This window comes from Rattus norvegicus, chromosome 5, assembly GCF_021556685.1.
Source record: "Rattus norvegicus strain SHRSP/BbbUtx chromosome 5, alternate assembly SHRSP_T2T, whole genome shotgun sequence".
NCBI classification, from domain to species: Eukaryota; Metazoa; Chordata; class Mammalia; order Rodentia; family Muridae; genus Rattus; species Rattus norvegicus.
In genome coordinates, this window is record NC_141538.1 from 125,394,230 (window position 1) to 125,409,013 (window position 14,784).

Below are 14,784 nucleotides of genomic sequence, written 5' to 3' on the forward strand. Positions count from 1 at the left end.
CCTTTTGCTAAGTTCTTAGGAGCTCTCACCTCTGGGAGGTGGCGTCCTCTGGCAAAAGCGTCAGCCTCCTGTAAAATAATTGGTTGCATATGCCGCATGAATATAATCTTAGTTGCCTTATATTTTCAGTTGTTGAAGAGAGAAAAAAAAGTGTTATCTTCTTGTGTTCTAGCCTGATGGATCACAGGCCTCCTCCACCAGTGATCCATTTGGGGAGCCCAGTGGTGAGCCCAGTGGTGATAATATAAGTCCACAAGACGGTAGCTAGATAGCGCAGGTCTGGGTAGGTATCTGTCCTTTTTATCTCCTTCACCTACAAGGTTGTCCCTCCTGCTTGCTCTTACCACTGTTGTCCTACCCCAGTGTTTGTGCTTTGTCTCCTTGACTGTGCACTTTTACAGTATCCACATCAGCTCCCCATGTCTGTGATTGCTCCTAATGCTTGCACCGTTTTTTTTTCATGCCTGTTACTGTATTGCCAATATTGATACCCCTTCTCCTTGCCTGAGCCATCTCACCAGTTATCAGTGTTTGTATAATCTCTTGTTGCCTCCTTTCTATTTTGCACTTTGCTTTTTCTCATGGATGAATGACCTTTGACATACACCAAAATGTAGGGTTGGAGGGAACATGGTGAATAGTTCTATTACTTAATAATGCATTCTGAGTTGGTGACTGGTGACAGTGACAGGATGAGGTCCAGTCAACAGTACCTAATGGGGATTGAGTTTTTAGAAACATTGGCCCTCTGGAGTAGGCACATAATTCTCTCTCTGTCTCTCTGTCTCTCTGTCTCTCTGTCTCTCTGTCTCTCATTTTCTCTCTCTGTCCATCCCTCCCTCCTCCCTTCTCTCTCTCTCTTTCTCTCTCTGTCTCTCTCTGTCTCTCTCTGTATCTCTCTCTCTCTCTCTCTCTCACACACACACATACACACACACACAGAAACACACATACACTCTGTCATTCTTTCTCCCTCACACACATACACACATGCATACTGTCTCTTTTACACACAAACACACTCTTACCCAAACTCTCTTTCACAAACATACACACACACATACTCACACGCACGATAATTTCTCAGTGAAATGAAGTCCTGATGCTTTATTCTTTTAACCAAAATGTCACTGCATTTGTCTACATGCCGCAGATCAAAGAGGTCACCAATCAAACACTGAGAAGCCACACTATGAAACAAAACCGAGCCATGCTTGAAATAAGATTGATCGAGATTTAAGGTCACTGTAGCCCAAACCATCTATCCAGGAAGGGTTCTATACCTCCTTCAGTGTGTCAGTGACACCCAAGGACATGGAACTGCCACTCTGGAGGCTCCGCACCTGTGCTGCATCTTGACTTGCCACCATATCACTTCAGATTCTGTCAGCTATTGGAGAGAGGCATCCTTACACTGCTAGAAGTGGTGTTTGGAACTCGACTTTCAATCCACCTGATTTGATCAAAGTAAAGAGGAGCTGATGAAGCTTGCCTTCTCGGGGGACAGGATACTTTGGTTGCACAGATGTAATGTCTTGGGCCAGCTTTGACAAATGTTTCCAAGTTTTAGGTATCTTCCTGGTTTTCCATAAACATGTAGGACTGCCAGGCCAGACTCAAAGTTCTTTACTCAAACGTTCCTAGTTCTGAACAACACCATTGCCATTAAAATGGTTAACAGTGTTCACTGCTTAGAACTGGCTTCTATGACTACGCCAGTCATGGTCCACACATAGGTCCTTTTGACAGTTACTGAAAGCTAACACAGGGATTCAAAAGTACATTCTGTTAATAGATTTTAGGATTAAGAAATTTAGCATACTATAACTTGTCACATCTTATTTCTGTAAAATATAATACTATACAAAACCACAAACACACATTGGAAAAGTAAATCTTTCACAACTGTATTGGGAACTGGTCTCTTAAAGGCACACTCGATGCAAAAGGGTAGGAATTCTCAAGAGATTACTTGAGGCGATTTCCAGGAGGTTTTCACCTCAGGTGTATATTGTACTTCATGGTTCAAATTCACTTTAGAACGTTTGATAAATGAACTAGCAGTGAAAAGATCCACTCATCACAATGTCAGCAAACATCATCCTAGAATTGAAGAGCTTGTTGGACACCAAGATGGCTTACTCCATTGGTGGGTCAGTGCCTCAAACTCTGCTTCATGAGCTTGTCTGGCTTTGAAGCACTTACACAAGTTGAACTGTTTCATGAGGCCTTGCTTTATTCCACACTTGATGGTCCTTCTGGCGCCTCAGCCCATAGCTGGGTTATACATGGTCATTGTATGTTGATGTAGCAAGAACTCCAGATTTGGAACCTCAGTTCAAATCCTAGCCACGTAAAAGTGGGAAGTCCTGGGCAAGAGACACTCTTTTATGAATGTTGATTCTTTTTCATTAGAAGAGGTTATAGTATCCTTGGTATTAGCTGATATGTTCTAAGTCTAGTCTGTGGCATAAAGTCAGACCATGCGAATTCACCTTAAAACTTAGTCTGGTTTGAGAGTTTCTGTTGTCAGAGCTCATAACCTGGATTCATCCTTCTTGACCATGTCACCTTGATCAGGAGACTTGAAAATAGAGGTTAAAAATAATGCCCATCTTACAGGAAAGTTGGATGAAGCCATGAGGTGATATATATGGAGTTCTCAATACAGTGTCTGGCACATGGAGTATCTGATAGCTACCATCATTATCACCTCCAACACCCTTGTCATCAGGACTCCCACATACCGCCCCCACTATCACCATCATCACCACAACAATCATCACAGTCACCATCACTGCCACCGCCACTGCCACCATCACTAATATTGCCATTACCACTGTGGCTGCCACCTTCTTCATCTCCATATCACTAGCAGTACATATCAGCATCAGCACCACTACCATTACTGCAGTCATCCACCATCATAACCACTGTCTTCACCCCAGCACCACCACCTTCCTCAGCACACCCACCAACATCGCAACTCTAGCATCCCTGTTGCCCTCATCACCACCTTTACCACCATAATCAATGTGGTATGAACTTCAATATATGTTGGTGCTCTATATTCTTAGATTTTATACATTTAGCCACATGTTAAATAAAGTCAATGACTAGGAGGGTTTGCTTGATACTTTTTGCCTTTAGGTAAATTTTGATATGCCCCATAATAAATTAAAGCAGAGGGAGAGAGGTAAGGCCTTTCCAGTATCCCTATGACAAACCCTGTCTCATAATTATGACTTCTGTTGGAGACTCATAGACTACCCCTCAATCCCCTCCAAACGCGCCACACACACACACACACACACACACACACACACACACACACACACACACACACAGAAAACGCAATCTTGGGTTCCTATATAAATCGCATTAGGACCCTCTCAGCTTTGAGGGGAGCTAGATTTTAATTTTTGATGAAGCAGGCGTTCATCCTGGCCATTTTACAATTCCATATCAGAAGCTGTGCAGTGGAGTTAAAGCCCACCTTGCAGATAGATCCCCTATGGTGAGCACAGAGGAAGCTCCTGTGAGTCTTTGTGTCCCTCCATCAGTGTGAAAATAGCACAAGCCGAATGCGATCTCTCTGCCTCCATCACCGTTACCCACAGAACCAACTGGAAATTTCCTGGCTGTTAATTTCTTAGTGCTTTTGCGGACACTTGGAAAAATGATTCCATGCGGAGATAGTTGTGTTGTGGCTTTATTTCCCTTCTGCTGTCACGGAGTTGGAAAGCAAAGTCCCTATCCTTTCTTATCACTCTTGCAGCCACTATCTCCAGCTGTTTTTTAATAGAAATAGCCACCCAGTTTTGAGTAAGCAGGGAGGACATCTGTTGATAAGTTAAAGCCATACAGCCCCAGAATACAAGAAAACAAACAGACTCAATCCCCACAGGTGGAAGCTTTGGGGCCTATACCAAATGTTTCTGTTTTAGCAATAAAGGAAAATATCTTCAATTATTTCACTTTCTTCCCCTTACCTTTCCATCTGGGAGAATCATATGTCTTTTAAAGACTGAGTCAACAGGGGCAAAAAGAAAAAAAGAGAGAGTGAGAAAGAGAGAGAGAGAACCAAAATAATATTATAATGGCTGGTGTGGGGATGGCAGGTAATTTGTACTTCACTGATGTGTTGCTGGAGCAATTTTAAGGGCAAAATGTTAGCCTTTGAAGGGATGAAAGAAAAATGAAAACATTTATTTGGTTAAATGGCTAAGTAAATAAACTGCCTATCAGACTTTCCCACCTGTCAAGTCAAAGTAGCATCTGTAACAATAGGAATCGTTTGGTCTGTCTCCCTTTGTAACAATAGATACTGCCATAAATAATAAGTCGCTGTCACTTTTTTAATACTGATCTCTGTAGTGGGAACCCAGAGTGTATAAAGTATTGCCTGATTGATTCCTAGTGTTCAGGGAGAAAGAAAGATGAGCTTCTCATGCTTTGGGAGGGTGAGTGTTTGGTCTTTAGCTTTTGGTTTGTCTGTTTTTAATGAAGGAAAGAAAGAAAACAAAGGGCCAGAGTCTGAATGAGTCTGCAAATCACGTGGCTGTAGGCAAGCATGTCTCCCCTCACTTGAAGAAACACCTGTCATACAGGAGTGCCCTGGTCAGGCATTCCAGTTGTCCAGTGATAAGTATGAAAATACTTTACGGTTTGGGGAGATCACTTAGTGATCCAGTGCTCCACATGATTCCCAGCACCCACATATAATGCCAGGCATTATTAGACCTAGTGCTAAGAGGTGAGAACAAAGGGGTCCCTGGGCTGGATGGCCAGCTACTAGCCTAATCATGGAAGTCCAAGTCCCAGTGATAGACCCATCCCAAACACTAAGATGTGTGGCTCAGAAAGAGCCGCACCCAAGACTGATCCTTGACTTCCACGCAGACCTATACATACATGTCTAGACTTTCACCCCCACACACATGGGAGGTAGTTTGGAAAGTCTCGAAGCAGAATACACGAATTTGGTATTACTATCACTCTTCCACATTGTTTTTTCTTTTTACTGAACAGCGTAGCTTAGATTGGCCCCACCCTCACATTCCTTCTGCCTCACCATCCTAGTTCTAGGCTTACAATCACACACCACAAACCTTAGCATCATTCCCTTTTAAAATAGAACTGAACAACAGAACATTAGAAATAATGTATTTGTTCATCATTCAAATCTATAGACTTTGAAAAATCCAATCTTAGGAGACTGAAGCCAAATTGAAGGGTGTTGAAGACAAAGAGATCAGATTTGAATGTACAAGTGAGACACAAGTAGCCTCAGCTTTTGAAGTGAACAGTTCCACTTCCCCAGACGGTCATGGAGAGACATTCTCTGATGTGTCCAAATGGAAATCCATTGCGGTGGTAGAAAGTACCAAAGTCTGGCTAAGGGCAGCGTCTATTGGAATGGACAGGGAGACGCAAGAGGTATTCAAAAGATGAAATTGGCTGGAGATGAGACCAAAGGGACATGGGGGATGCAGAAGAGGAACTGAGCTAGAATCTGAAATGTGAAATCAAGTTGTGCCCATTGTTGTTGTAGAGCACTGAGTAGCAAGCTGGAGCAAGAAGTAAGGAAGTGTACTCTGGGACTTGAGGTGCTCAAGACACAATCAAATAGAGAAGCCAGTAGGATGCAGGATGCACCTCTGGAAGTCAAAGGTGAAATCAGGGTAGGCATGAAGATATCAACATGGTGTTTGGCCATTTGAGTGGTGGACGCAAGAATATGCTACCCTTGTAGACCGGAAGTCAGGGGGCTGAGCTGTGTAGGTGTGTTGACTGCAAAGACCCTTGTAGCTTCTCTGCTGTTGTGAACAGAAAGTAGCAAAGACAAGGCATAATGAGTGGAGATGCACAAAGCCAGGCAGCTTCCAGAACTGACTAAGTTGCTTGCCCATGACAGAGATCGCACCCAGTGTTTCTAGAGTCACTCAACAGGAGCGGTCATGGTGCCCCACTCCTACTGCTACCAAAATATATTTAAAGACTGCTGATGCCACTTAATTCGGTTGTTTGGGTTTTGGTTTTTTGTTTGTTTTTATTCCCACTTCCCAAATTTGACAAAAAAGAAACAGATACTTGCTAAAATTCTAGACTTGCTGGGGACTGCACTGAGACTCAATTCAGACTGAGCAACTGCGCTGTACCCCAGCAGGATCAAGGACCCGGCTTTCAGCAGCATCCTGACTTAGTGACTGCATGACAAGAGGCAGATGACTTGGCCTCTGACCTTTGATTGTCCCATCTGCAACACAGTTTTTATCACACGTTCATGCAACCATGATATCTTAGGACCCTTTCATTTGCCCAAGTTCTCTCAACTATATCAAAGAAGAACCAAGCTTCAAATATCTCCCAACAGGTCCTCCTTTTCGGGCAAACCTTAGTCCCAGCTAACTGAGAAGATAGAATCCCTGAATTATGGCAACTCTTTAGACTTTCTAGAACACAGAAAATAGCTTGAGGTCTCCATCATGACCTTGCCAGAACCAGGTTAGAAATTTCTGGGTCAAATGATTTCTTAGCTCCCCTCCAGCTCCTACTGTCTACGATTCTGTAACGAGAAAGGTAAAGCTATTGCCAAATGGATAATGCATCACAGTGTCAGACTTTGGGATTATCTGCTGCTTGAGGTTTTCCACACCACTGCTCCCCTTCATTAGTGGGGATAATTGAGAGCTGACTGCAGTTGTTACCACTGTTGGGATGGGCATTTGAAGCTGGATATCAGCAAGCAGAAGCCGTGTGAATATTTATCTCCGCAGCAGAAAGTTAACGCAGCGCGGCATTAATTACCCTGTCTGAGCCTGCTGTCGTCTTCTGTTTTTAGGTGTCATTCTCAGTTGGATAAATTAGTTTCCAAAATTGGAATAGAGAAAATTGCAGGGTGAGATCAAGGCAGGCTGACTTCTTAGGGAACCAGAAGGAATTGGGTGAGTGAGGAAGTCCACCCAGGAGCATTGAGGTAAACGAACGGGTGATGGAAAACGTTTCCTCTCCATCGTTTCCTATCCCATTCTTGTTTACTCGGTGTGCCTCCTGCCTAGAAAACACGCATACACATGCATGTGTACATTCACGGGGGGTTGAGGAGGCCCAGAGCACAAAGTCTCTATCTAGTCTAACAGCAGATATTCACAGTAATTCAGATAATGGAAAGACATGGATTAGGGCTTAACAGATCATCCTGCTACAGATTTTGACGAATTCCAGTTTAGGAGAGTAAAGCCGAATTGAAGTGTGCTGAAGACAGAGATCAAAATATCAAAGCTATCTTGGCATAGTCACACACTAATTCTCCAAACACACACACACCCTTTTCCCCACAGTGAGGACCTACTATGTGTAAAAGTCAGGGGAAGCAGCAGTTAGCACTCAATAGGAAAGGGGGAGGAGGAGGCCCTTTCTGTAGTCAGGCATTTCAACAGATTATATTTACTTAGTTCTCTGTCTCCTTCAGCGGGGTGAATCTGTGGGTCGGGCACAAACTTTTGTGCTGTGTAACAGAGCAGGGTGGCTAGAAGGACTTGAGTTCCTTCTCCTGAGAGAGCTTCTCTATCTATAGCCAGTCCTGGAGGAGAGCACACTGCTTCTGGTAGTGCAGTCCTGGCTTACACTCCAGCATGATTACTCAGTAGTCACATCCGTCACACTGGGGAAACCCCGAAACACTCTGTGCTGCTCTGCAGATCCCTCATCTACAAACTGATGGGCTGGGCATCGTTCAGACATTATCTTCTAGGCCATGTTTCCCCATGGAGCAAACAGTGTGCTAGCTCACAGGGAGGGGAGAGCACTTGACCTCACAACCTCTCAACTTATGGTTTTGAGTGTTGTGTTTTTATTCTTTGAGAATTTTGCACACAAATAACGACGTGTTTTGATCAAGTTCAGCCCTCCCTCATTCACTCCAATCCTAGTTCCTCTCCTGTCCACCTCACCATTGTCCCCTCCTTCATGGTTTGGGCTTTGGTTTTTTGCTTTTGTTTTTGTTGTTTTTAACCTACTAAGTCCACTCAGCAATGCCACTATGTGCCTGGATGCAGGACCATCTACTGGAGCTTGGGTAGCCTCTTGGGGGACTACATCCTTGGAAAATGCTGACTCTTTCTCTCCCAGCAGCCATCACTTGCTAATATCTCCACAGCTAGGGGGTGAGACTGCACAGCCACGTCCCTGCTCCATGCTGGTATTTCGTCTGGCTTGAGCTTGCGCAAGTCTTGTGTACGCTGCCACAACCAGTGTGAGTTCCTATGTGCAACTGCCTGTTGTGTCCTGGAAATACTGCTTTATTGTAGTCCCCCACCACCTCTGGCTCTTAGATCTTTCTCCCTCCCCCCCCCCACTTCTGAGAGGATCCCTGAGCTTTGGGAGGAGGGGCTGTCATGGAGGCTCCCCATTTAGAGCTGAGCGTCTCATAGCATCTTATTCTCTGCCTGTGAGACCAGAAGGAGTATAAGCTGCTTCCAGGGCTGTTAGGTAGATGAAGGTAAGACCTGAAGGTGCTTCACAAACTCTAAGCTTTCTGTTGATGGGAGGACTGCCTCTCTCTCTCTCTCTCTCTCTCTCTCTCTCTCTCTCTCTCTCTCTTTCTCTTCCCCTTCCCTTCAGCACTACATAGTGTTATGCTAAATACTGTCTGTGAATTATCGCTACTTACCTTGAGAACTTTGTAGGATTAAACAATACTATTCCCATGGTGTGGTTGGAGAAACTGAGGCTCAGAAAAGATAAGTGTCTTGCCACTTGCAGCACAAAAGCTCGCTCTATTATACCGTGCTATAATCCTATCAGGGAATCAGCTTCAAAACCAAGGATAGAAGCACCTCAAGGAACTGAGGCAATGGCTCAGCCTGTCAATTGTGCCATACAAGTGTAAGTTTGATCCCCAGCACCACATCAAAACCCAAGCATGGTGACACATGCCTATAACCCCAGAGCTGGGGAGTAGAGATGGGTGGATCTCTGAGGCTCTCCGGCCAGCCAATTTGGTCTACCTGGTAAGTTCCAGACCAAGGAGAAACCCCATCTCAAAAACACAACACTCAAGGTTGACTTTGGGTGTCCACTGCATGCACACATATGCACATACACAAAAACAGCATCAACACACACACACACACACACAGAGAGAGAGAGAGAGAGAGAGAGAAACAGAAACAACAAAAAACAACAAAACCTCGTTGTGTTCTTAGGGATGTTAAAATTGTCGTCAAAATAGTAAGCACCATGAGGAGACAATGAGAAAAAGAATAACCCAAGGTCATCCATCGTGAGCTGTCACCTTTCTGTTTTCACTCTCAATCGCTCCTTCCTAAAACTGTCTCACAAGCCTGTTGCTAGCAAGGCAGGCCTGACTGTTGTGTCTCTGTCCTCAGGAGCCAGAGCCTCTCTATGCGCAGATCAACAGACCTAAGAAATAGCATCAATGCGAGCTCATGGTGGGTGCTTCATGACTGACATGGGAATCCACAGTGCAACAGGCTCTCTTGGGCTCTCACTTCACCTCATCCCACAGAAAAAACTCAACAATCGCCCAGTGAAATCGCCCGAAGAGGGAACAGAGTGTTTTTTGGCAACCAATGGCAGATACCTATGGCAGCACAAAACAAAATAAACAAACAAACAAACAAACCAAAACACAACACCCCAAAAATGTACCTGAACAAACAGAACCCAACATTAATCACCAGTCAAGCCAACGCTTAACCAACAAATACCTTGAGCTCTCTCATCCAGGTCTAAGACACCCCTGGATTTGAAACCGTTACTGTGTTTTCCTTTTGCTACCTGTTGACTACTGTAGAGACCACAGATTGGAGTGGCAGGCATCAGAGAATTACGACAAGGTTGGCACGGACTTATTTTAGGCCAAAGCAAGGGATCCTCTGTGACCACAGTGTCATCCTCCATATGCCTTCCGGCTGTGGCGACGTGCGTGCGTGGCGTCTCTCCACAGGGCCTGGTCTGCCATCCTGTTTCCCCTGTCCTTTCTTTGTCATGTTTGAGAATTAATGGGTGTACAAATTTTTGTATTGCTTTTGACTTTTTTAGAAATGGGTGAAGAAATCTAAATGGGGGAGGGAAAGCCTCTTACGAAGTGAATGAACTTGAAATCGCAAAGCAATTAAGTGGTTGGTGATTCCATATGATCAAGAATGTTGCCAAAACAACTCTTTAGTTGTCCTGCATCCTGGTGAAGAAAGAAGGCTTTTGGATAGAACCTTCATTCTGGGGGTAGCAAAGGACATCAAATCCCATTGATGAGAAATATGGAAAATGCATCCGGTTTCCTCAGAAATTCTGAACTCTTGAGTACAATAAAATGATGTCTTTATTTTTCTGATACTTCGCTGCTGTGATACTATGCAGACAAGTGTCTTTTCCATGCGCCATTTTCAAAGAAAAGTCATTTGCCAAATAATTCTGGTACAATTCTGGTAATGAGGTTTTGGATCTTAGAAACCAACTTTCTAATGGTAACATAAATATTCCATGTAACAAACTGATTCTGTGGTCAAATGGTTCATCTCTATCTCTTTTTGTACATCAGAAAATTCAAATGGGACTTTTTTTTTTATTTTCTAACTTGAAAAGGAAAACCTTACCATTAAACTCTTTAACTATTTAAGGGAAATGGCTTTAAGGAGTTCTAATGAAAAAGATCCTTTTTTTTTGTAAATATAAATGTCAGTAAAGATGCTTTTTAATAACGCCATTACACTGTAGAGAAGGTAGCAGATGGAGCATAAGGTACAAGGGACATGAGGTGGGACTCCCGCGCCGGCCGTGTTTCTGGGAAGACTGGGAGGAAGCTAGAGTTCAGACACAGGCAGGAGCCCTGGGCCAATAGCAGCTCGAGAACAGGAGGAGGTGGGGCTCCGCTCCATAGTCAGTTTCTCTGGAGAGTTTTCACCCTCTACCCAACAGAAGAGAAAGGAAGCTCACATGGGAAAGGTTTGACCTTCAGATTTGAGAAGTCGCTCACTTCTCCACTCCCACTTACTCGCCCATAAGTCACGGGACTGGTTGTATGTGAACCAGAAGGATTTTACACATATGGGACAAAGTTCTAGTGTTCAATCCTATGTTTAGCACACAGCTTTCATAAAGAATCTATATATTTTTACCCTATAGAGAACTGTTATACAGGTCAGATACGTTTTCCTGACTCTCCTATGCAGTTACATGTTGGATTCAGTGGTTTAAGAAGGACACCCACAAGAATCATGTAATTGGATCTGGAAGTGATTACTCTTACTAAGTTTTAAAACTTGAGAAGCCAAACTTCCCTTGCTATAACTGGTTGAAATGGGCCGGCATGCTTTGGCTTCTTCCTATCCATAGGAATTTAAATGATTTTGAAGGTGATTGTAGAGTGAACTCTTCACACAAAAATCGCAATACAATGTCAAAGTGATTATCGTCATTTAGACTCCACATTTCACACTGGAATATAATTTTCCCAAACAGATAAATGAACCATATGTCCATTAGAAATTACTACCCTACTGTGGAAATGCTACCCAAGAACTAGACAAGAAGGGTTGTCCATCGCCCTCTGAAGCTGCTACCTGTTTGTACACGATTCCTCCAGAAACATGGGTCCATGCTGTGATGAAGTGACCCTCTTGTGTAAAGCAGAAATGGGGAGGGATAATGGCCACAAATTGTCCTGAAAGCGGTCCTGCTTCTCTGAAGTGTTCTCAAGATAAGCGGTTGCCACGGGAAACAGCTTCAGTGGCTATGGTGTCATGGGGCTGGTGGTGCTGTCACCTCCCTCAGTGTGGCTGTCTGAGTTTGTCCATCAGTGTCACACCTTTATCCCCTTCCTTTGGGTTACCATGACACGAAGTGAACTCTGGTGTTGCTGTTGTCGGGTGTACCAACCACAATCAGTTTTCTAGCAGGGGGTGACAGCCCAGCCTGCTAGAGCATCCCATCCTTCACTGAGCATGACTGAAGTCTAACTGGATCGGAACTTAAGGAAGATGCCCAGACGACACATTCAAATGAGTCAAGATTTTAAACTGCCACCTATATTTTCATTGGCAGAATACTGTTTCTTTTTTCCTTCCCAAGCACCATTTGGTAAATTCAGAACCACTGTACCCCTCTCCCGGGATTATAGTGACATGTCTGAACAGGAGCTGAGGTATCAATACCAAAAGAGCATGGGGAGTCTGCACAGTTCCTCTTAGATCGATAGGAAGGTTCACTTGTACAATGCCTGCTTCCTCATCTTCTATTAGCACTAAATTCGTCACTTTAAATTTTGAAACCAGGGAAACGCCACCTGTCATTCTGTCCCCATTCCCCATAGCTCTTTGATCTTTACATACCACCAGACTTTTTTGGTAACTTGTATCCATCCCAGTGTCTGCAGAAACCCCATCATGTAATGTACCGGGCACCTTCTTTTAAGAAAATGTTTACTCAGTGGGTTTGGTTCCTTTCAATTTCTGTGTTCTGACACCTATTTTTTTAATAAAGATGAGAAAGAGAAAATGACTGTTGCAGTACGTTTCTAGACCTACTTTACCTCAGATGACAGTTTGTTAACATATATGGACACATTATTTTTAACTTTATGTACAATACATTCAACAGAACAGCAAAATTTTTAGAAATTTTCCATTAATTTCTGTAACACGCCATGTAAAACGGTTACAAATAAACACGTTTGAGAACAACAGCTTAGCCTGGTTTTGTTCCACAACTTTCTAGCTGGTCAAGCAAGGGATTCGAAGAGGAACTGGTTTCTGGTGTAAAATTTCGCCTCACCAGGAAACAACCTGTTTCCTTGGCTCTGAGCTGAAAAGATCAAGGTTCCCTGGTGGTTCCTAGTCAGCGGGAGTGCTCTGCCTTATTCATATTGATGAAACCTAGAATGACTTGGAAAGGCAGGTAGTGTGGAGCTTAAAGAGGCAGAGAAGTCTCTGTAAGTGTTCACTGGAAAACTCTCCTTACTGATGGCTGCCATGGAATTTCCTGCCTTCATCAAAAGTCGTTTGCTCCAAGGGTCTTAAAGAAGGAAGCATTCTTTTCTCTTTTGAGTATTTTACACATGCATATTTTTAGAAAATCTGAGCCTGAGAAAGGGAAAATTTATGTATATTTAAGAACCCAAAATGAATCTTCATATTAATGTGGTGTGCGTGCGTGCGTGTGTGTGTGTGTGTGTGTGTGTGTGTGTGTGTGTGTGTGTGTGTAACTGAATCAGTTTACATATCTAATAATGAACTAGATTTCAGCTAGGTGATTGAGATGCTGAACCCCACTTCTGTCACACAGTGGTGGTGTTAATGATTGCATAAACACAAACCTTCAATCTGGCCTTGTTATACTGAAGGGACTAAACAGATGTTATCACCAATTTTGAGAAAAGGAGAGAAATGGCTTCGATTCCAGTAGAGGAAATTCAGAGCAGACAGAAACAGCTCCCATATGGGAAGAAATACTAAATCATGGACGGAGGAACTCCAAGATGCTCCAGCAGTTTCCCTTGGTAATACCCATGTACCCTTCTGAGCAACTTGTGTGTCCTGGTGGGTTCTAGATGCTCCATGTGTGTCCCGTCCGTTCCCACTCACTCTAAACAGTCCAGAGTGGTTTTGAGTGATCACCAAAGCCTTAAGCAAAGAAACAGACAAGGAAATTCAGAGCTGCGTGATTGGAAGTGACAGCCTGGAGCGTTTGACGGTTGAAGTTCCTCTCCCTAGAGCTGATTTCTATTTTAAAAATCGTTGGATAGCCACTGATTTCATAGCCTTCCACAGGACTGTTGAAAACACTGGATTTTGGGTTTCACCGCAAACCTCTAGTTGAGCTTTGATAGTAAGTTTGATTTCTAAACATCTCCAGGTTAAGGTAAAAACAAAGGATCATTGACTGTGCCTCTCTGAAGTTGTTAAATAAACACTCACTTCTTTAATTAGCACCTTAGAAGAGGTGGCTACACAAAGGGTAGGGTATAAACCTTTCTGCCCAACTAGTTCAAATTGAGCTGAAACTGAGCCCTGGGGATTTACTTTGCCAGCCTAAGTGAATCTTTAAGAAGTGACAAATTAAAAGGTGCCCTATTTAACTGTGAGGCATCTGCCAAAATAAATCAAGCAGACATACCCTTCTTTCATTCCGTGCTTGAGAGCAAACCCTTGTTGTTTTGACAGTGAATGTTTTTTGTTTTACCCGAGAGTGACAGTCGGAAAAAACGCAGAGAATAAAAACGGCTTTCATTGAAATCAACCTTCAGAGCGCTGAAAGACTTTTAAAAGGTGTCTGAATTCAAGGGAAGTGTAAGCAATGCTGCCTGAAAGGTGGGGTGTGCAGGGTGGTGGGAACAGCTGTGAGCAGCTCCAGACCATTCCGCTTCTCTGAGTCTGTGCTCCAGCATGAGTAATGGTCGCCACTGTCTTCTGCTTTCTTCGGGCCACTTGTTGACTTCCGGTTGTTTCCAGGTCCTTAGCAGCAAAGACTGAGAGCAGAGAAGCTTTTTCCCATCTCACAGGCCCCGCTGAAATCAAACCTCATGTTGTGGAACAGCTCTGTGTTGATGGCTGAGAGCCCGGCCAGAGAGGGAGCAGCTCTAGGAGGTCTCTTCCTGCAGCTTCAAGCCACCCTGTCCTTCTGTAAAATGCTTCTGTGTCCACTTCCAAGTTGTGGCTATTGTGTCAGAAAAATCACAGCATACATTCCTCTGTCTGATTGGTACAGAGATTGATTCTGTAGTAAAAAGCTTGTAGTTATTTTAAAACAAAGCGGAAAGTT

The 14,784-nt window shown here is 43.7% G+C and overlaps 1 protein-coding gene across 19 annotated transcripts in view; it reads left to right on the forward strand.

Annotated features, from left to right (window-relative positions):
- The window catches only part of Dab1 (DAB adaptor protein 1), a 1,118,143-nt gene extending 1,105,434 nt beyond the window's left edge, over window positions 1-12,709 (forward strand). For 9 of the 19 annotated variants that reach the window (XM_087660519.1, XM_087660515.1, XM_087660517.1 and 6 more), the window contains 2 exons: window positions 173-283; window positions 9,393-12,709. In XM_087660519.1, the coding sequence (XP_087516645.1) occupies window positions 173-268 (96 nt within the window). In that variant the 3' untranslated portion in view covers window positions 269-283; window positions 9,393-12,709. 19 annotated transcript variants of the gene reach the window in all.
- Window positions 12,710-14,784: the final 2,075 nt, after the last annotated feature.